Source organism: Nerophis ophidion, linkage group LG09, assembly GCF_033978795.1.
Source record: "Nerophis ophidion isolate RoL-2023_Sa linkage group LG09, RoL_Noph_v1.0, whole genome shotgun sequence".
Classification (NCBI taxonomy): Eukaryota; Metazoa; Chordata; class Actinopteri; order Syngnathiformes; family Syngnathidae; genus Nerophis; species Nerophis ophidion.
The window spans coordinates 47,084,336-47,090,579 of record NC_084619.1 but is presented as its reverse complement, the minus strand read 5'-3'; the positions used below and the strand labels follow the sequence as shown (position 1 = coordinate 47,090,579).

At 38.4% G+C, this 6,244-nt stretch overlaps 1 protein-coding gene across 4 annotated transcripts in view; it reads right to left on the bottom strand.

Annotated features, from left to right (window-relative positions):
- Positions 1 to 276: 276 nt before the first annotated feature.
- The window catches only part of si:ch211-195b21.5 (uncharacterized), a 48,639-nt gene continuing 42,671 nt past the window's right edge, over positions 277 to 6,244 (bottom strand). For 3 of the 4 annotated variants that reach the window (XM_061911076.1, XM_061911077.1, XM_061911078.1), the window contains 5 exons: positions 1,601 to 3,446; positions 1,435 to 1,500; positions 1,226 to 1,345; positions 785 to 904; positions 277 to 578 (listed from right to left, as the gene is read on the bottom strand). In XM_061911076.1, coding sequence (XP_061767060.1) covers positions 358 to 578; positions 785 to 904; positions 1,226 to 1,345; positions 1,435 to 1,500; positions 1,601 to 3,446 — 2,373 coding nt within the window. In that variant the 3' untranslated portion in view covers positions 277 to 357. Of the gene's footprint in view, positions 579 to 784; positions 905 to 1,225; positions 1,346 to 1,434; positions 1,501 to 1,600; positions 3,447 to 4,615; positions 5,216 to 6,244 lie in introns of those variants that run through there. The other variant, XM_061911079.1, reaches the window with a different exon arrangement.

The following is a 6,244-nucleotide window of genomic DNA, read 5'->3' as shown; positions in this document are numbered from 1 at the left end:
TACACACACGTTATCATTTGGAATGAAGACCAAGTTTTTCATCATCACTTGTGGGGACAAGGAAATAAATATATTAGTTTTAACTAAGGATGTATACCAAACAGAACTACAGCACTATTAGTGCCAGGATAACATGTTTCACTTTTCAAGAAAATTAATTTTCTCTTTTACCAATATGTGAAACACGTAAACAAAGTAACCCAAATTTCCCTGTTGTAGAAGCAATAAATGATTATCTTATCTTACCTTTGACCACAGAAATAGAATACAAACTCATTTAAACTTTTATTTTTACTTTTTTTTTTTAACAATATTGAACATAAAGAACATAAAAAAATGTTCTACTACTCTCTTAATCTACTCTTTTACCTGCAATCTCCTTTTGTAGGCCGTAATGCGGTTGTACACATAGAACTTCAATGCTTGCCATTCACGGTTTTGGAGAGCTTCCGGTTCCGCCCTCAAACATTTTAAACAGTCACTCTTTCCTGGTACAATACCAGAAGGGATGAATCGCTTCATGTGCTTCTCGACAGCCTTCACCTCTTTCTGTGTCCAGGGTCGCCTTTTCTGGGCAGCTTTGCAAGTGACCATACAAAATATGTGTATGAGTATAAAAGAAAGAAAAGAAGATTAAGAAATTAAGTTATACATTTGTTTGCTGTAATGTCTCTAACCCACAGAGTACAATGCATACATATATATGCCTTTGCATTATTTGTGAGAAAACAAAGACTGATAAAACTTGACTAAAAAAACTGTTTATGTACTGTATATAGTTTACCTTTGGAAGAATGTCTCACTGCACGATCTCCTGATGATACCTCCCATTCTTTTGAAAGTTGTGTCAGTCTATTGGGGGGAAGGATTTCTTCCTCCTCAGTGGTTGGAAAGGCACTCTCTTCTGTGGGTTCAATGTAATAAACATTCAGTGTCATGCTGACCATACAAAATATGTGTATGAAGATAAAAGAAATAAAAGAAGGTTAAGAAATTAAGTTATACACATTCAGTGTCATGCTTACCATAGTGTCATAGTGAACATACAAAATATATGTATGAAAATAAAAGAAAGAAAAGAAGATTAATAAATTAAATTATACATTTTTTTGCTATAATGTCTCTAACCCACAGAAAACAATGCATACATATGTATTTGCATTATTTTGTGAGAAAACAAAGACTGATAAAACTTGACTAAAAAAACAGCATGTATATAGCTTACCTTTGGAAGAATGTCTCACTGCACGATCTCCTGATGATACCTCCCCTTCTTTTGAAAGTTGTGTCAGTCTCGTGGAGGGTGGGATTGCTTCCTCCTCAGTGGTTGGAAAGGCCCCATCTTCTGTGGGTTCAATGTAATAAACAGTCAGTATCATGCTTACCGTAGGCCACATTTAATAAACCACAAAAATGAGTATTGACATTGCATACCACTATCAGGAAATGAACAGTTTTTGTCCTCTATGGTTAGATCTTCTTCAGTTTCCACACCACTTTCTGTGAGAGACATACCATGTTAAGCTTATAATTGAGTTCAAACCAAACAAAAGGATGGAAAAAAATATTGACAAAGGAAACAACAAAGATGACAACATACCATTTCCACCAATTGTGATTTCATCTAAGTTATTACCATGGAACTCTGATAATCGACCTTGCTCGAGTGCCATCAAAACTTTGCTGATTTTTTCCAGCTGCAGTGTCTTTTCAGGGAGTCTATAGAACTTGCGATGGGTTCTAATATCATGGCCAAGAAAGTTGGCCAGCTGGTCCATCTCTGTGTCTGTCATATTTAGCACAGTTGAAAGGGTGGCAGCATGTTTTCGTAGTTTTGTGGATGTAAGTGACACAGGACACTTTGCATGACATGCTTTTGCATAGTCTCGTATGCAGTCAGAGCCACGGAAATGCGTCATCGCTCTGGGTCTTGCAAAAAGGTAACTGTTGTCTTTGAGAACCCCACAAGATTCCCTGTACTTAACGAGAAGTTCTAATGCACACACCATTTTTGGAGTCAAGAGAATAGGAACAGGTCTGCCTTGTTTTCCCCTGATGACAATCCTTGAAAAATGTCTGTACAGTTTTTTTTCCACTTCAGAGAGCGCCCAGTCAACATCTTCATGAGTATCAGTTGTGTCTCTTGATAAAAAAGCCAACAAGGGCATGGCTGCTACCTCTCCTTGTCTTCGTCTGTTAAAGAGGATGATCTGTGTCAAACATACTTTTGTCAGGTCTGACCAGGCCTTTGTTGAAGAATTTTCAGATAGCGCACTGCTGCACTCATCATGCATTTGACTGAGAAATTGATGCATTTTTTGAACATCCTCAGCTAAGGGCAAAAGTTGTGGTGCATTCCACTTTTCTTCGGCTATATTCCTCAGGGCTGTTGCAGAGATCAACTCGTTCCACTTCTCACGATGGACATCTTGAAACTGAGTGGCATTCCTTACCAGCTCTCCATTATTCATTATCAAACCGTGTGCTTTACAGAGTTTGCTGACTTTAACCAGGGAATTCCCAAGATTATCTGCGAGTGATGGAATCCAGAATTTGTTAGCGTCACTATCATTGCCACAAGTACATTTGACAGTTTTGACCATCTCCAAGTAGTTCTTAGGATTCACAAAATCCTCAATTTTTTTCAAGGTAGTTCCTCTTCTGGCATTATGAATCAGTCTTCCTAATTCCCGCATATTCTCTCTGACACATTGTTGATTTTTTGCTGACATACCCCTTTTGTTCAACAGGTGCTGCCCAACATCTGTGATGACTTGGTCATCTTTTATTATTTCTGTGATTGGATCAGGAATCATGGCATTTGTTAGTCTCCACAGTTGTTTAGATATACTTGAAGGCACAGGCCCAGTATATGTGCACATGGACTGGACCCGGTTCCTTCCTGGTTTTCGGGTGACTGATGCACGTTTGAGGCAACAACTTTGCATGTGTCTCCACAGTACCTTTCTGGTAAACAGTCCTTGACAATATGCACAGTGCATAAAATCATTTCCTTTAGCTTCTTTAGATGGTCGTTTGAATGGCACTAGTTCACCCTTTCCTGACTCCATAATAGCAGCATTGTGAACATAGTTCCCTTTATTGCGAATATACTCAAGCTGTTTCCTTCTCTCTATGGAACTCGTTGGAAAGCTAAGAGCTGTGGCTACTTCCAATCGGTTTTTGTGTGCACTTTCTAGATGCCTTGCCATCTTGGCATAAGGTTTACTGCAATACAAGCAATAATGTCTTTTGTTGTAAACTCTTTTTCCATGTTTTTTGAGGGGAGCACAAACAACTACGGTGTCAATTGTTTCCAGACTTGAGCAGGGTTCCTCTGTTACAGTGACATCAGGTGTTATGCTGTTTATGTCCAAGTCCATGTGGTCTACTGTTGTGCTGTCACACGCTGGACGACTTGTTGAGCCAGGACATCTGTCTTTCATCTAAAATGTGTGAAACAAAATCAATGTGAGGTTTTTAAATATCCTAAATCTCCAATGTCCATCATACATATACAAATCACTTCTTAGAAGTCCCTATAGACCAGTGGTCCCCAACCTTTTTGTATCCGCGGACCGGTTAACGCTTAATAATTTGTCCCGCGGCCCGGGGGGGGAGAATCCAATTTTTTTTTTCTTTCTTTGTCATGAAAAAGGGAGGTTTTTGTGGTTGGTGCACTAATTGTAAGTGTATATTGTGTTTATTATGTTGATTTAATAATTAAAAAAAATAATAATAATAATATTTTTTTATTTATTTTTTTAACAAAAATTTATAAAAAATTATTCTGCGGCCCGGTGGTTGGGGACCACTGCTATAGACAACCAATTAGCATTAAATTAGAGCTACTTTGACTATAAACCAGTCCAAATGAAAAAAAAAAGCAACAGAAAATGATTCAAAAGGTTTCTAGGAGCAAGGCTAATATTCTTAATTAAATGCACCTGTTGGTTAAGCTTTCTCTAAGGTGCTCCTCAAAAAATACATCCTTAACTCTTTGTAGTAAAATATATAAGTTCCAGTCCAAATGACAAAAAAAAGCAACACAAAGTGATTCAAAAGGTTTCTAGGAGCAAGGCTGATCTTCTTAATTAAAGGCCTACTGAAACCCACTACTACCGACCACGCAGTCTGATAGTTTATATATCAATGATGAAATATTAACATTGCAACACATGCAAATACGGCCTTTTTAGTTTACTAAATTGCAATTTTAAATTTCCCGCGAAGTGTCGTGTTGAAAACGTCGCGGGTTTAATGACTCGTATGATGACGCGTGCGTTTGACATCTCGGGTTGTAGCGGACATTATTTTCCAGCCCGATCGAAGCTATAAGTAGTCTGGTTTAGTCGCATAATTAAACAGTATTCTGGACATCTGTGTTGCTGAATCTTTTGCAATTTGTCCAATTAATAATGGAGAAGTCAAAGTAGAAAGATGGAGGTGGAAAGCTTTTAGCCTTTAGCCACACAAACACACGGTGTTTCCTTGTTTAAAATTCCCGGAGGTGAACCTTTTCTATGGATCAGAATGGTCAAGTGAACATGGATCCCGATTACATGTCAACCAGCAGTTTTCGGTGATGAAATTGTGGTAATAAGTCGGCTCTTACCAGAGATCAGCGGAGCTTCTGTCCTGCTGCAGATGCCGTGACTTCCCTCAGACAGTCTGGCGTCAACACACCCGTGGCCAGACCCCTCGGACTTTCAGGTACTATTTAGCTCACTAAAACACTAGCAACACAATAGGCAGATAAGGGATTTCCCAGAATTATACTAGTAAATGTGTCTAAAAACATCTGAATCGCTCCCACTGCAATCGCCTTTTTTTTTCTTCTAGTCCTTCACTCTAAATTTCCTCATCCACAAATCTTTCAACCTCGCCCAAATTAATGGGGAAATTGTCGCTTTCTCGGTCCGAATAGCTCTAGCTGCTGCTGGCTATGATTGTAAATAATGTGAGGATGTGAGGAGCCCTACAACCTGTGACGTCACGCGCACATCGTCTGCTACTTCCGGTACAGGCAAGGCTTTTTTATTAGCGACCAAAAGTTGCGAACTTTATTGTTGATGTTATCTACTAAATCCTTTCAGCAAAAATATGGCAATATCGCGAAATGATCAAGTATGACACATAGAATGAACATGCTATCCACGTTAAAATAAGAAAATCTCATATCAGTAAGCCTTTAAATTAGAGCTACTTTGACTATAAACCAGTCCAAATGAAAAAAAAAAAACAGCAACAGAAAATGATTCAAAAGGTTTCCAGGAGCAAGGCTAATGTTCTTAATTCAATGCACCTGTTGGTTAAGTTTTCTCTATGGTGCCCCCCAAAAAATACATCCTTAACTCTTTGTAGTAAAATATATAAGTTCCAATCCAAATGACAAACAAAAGTAACACAAAGTGATTCAAAAGGTTTCTAGGAGCAAGGCTGATGTTCTTAAATAAATGCACCTGTTGGAAAAGGTTCGCTAAGGTGCCCCCCCAAAAATACATCCTTAACTCTTTGTAGTAAAATATATCAATATATATGGATTAAAACATGCTCATTTTCCAACCTATACTTAGCTTAACTTCTCCAGCGAATCAGGTCAAATTAGTTATCGTATGCTATGCTAACTCACAAGACGTAACTACTTTACCTAATTTTTTGGCTTAACTTGGTTATGAACAATTTGCTCTTGTAAAAATGATAGTCAAAAACCTCCATTTATAAGAAAAGTGTGCTTAGCTTTTGGTTTAAACAGCCTATTTTCATGTCCCATCAGCCGACATCTCCTTCGTTATGGGGACCAGGTGGAAGTGTTAACTAATCACGGGAGGGATATGAGCAGAACAGCGAGTGCAGTACCAGTTACAGGGGGCTGCTGTGCAAATGTCTCACAGTCAAACTAACCAGCAAACATGTTTTATGGGCCAGAGCTTAAAAATCACTTGGGCATCTTCAGAATGGATCTGACTAATATTTATAAAGGTTTCCCTTTCGGGGACCTTGTTTTTTGTCCCCATACCGTCAAAGGTCCCCTAAAGGTGACTTTGGAAACAGAGCGACGTCCCCATTTAGTAAACACACACACACACACACACACACACACACACACACACACACACACACACACACACACTTATATATATTGATCACCTAAGTCAATTTTTGAAAAACTTGAGAAGAGAAAAGACTGGATCAAATCAAATGTTACTGACATTGGTAAAAAAGTAATTTTCTTATGTTGAGA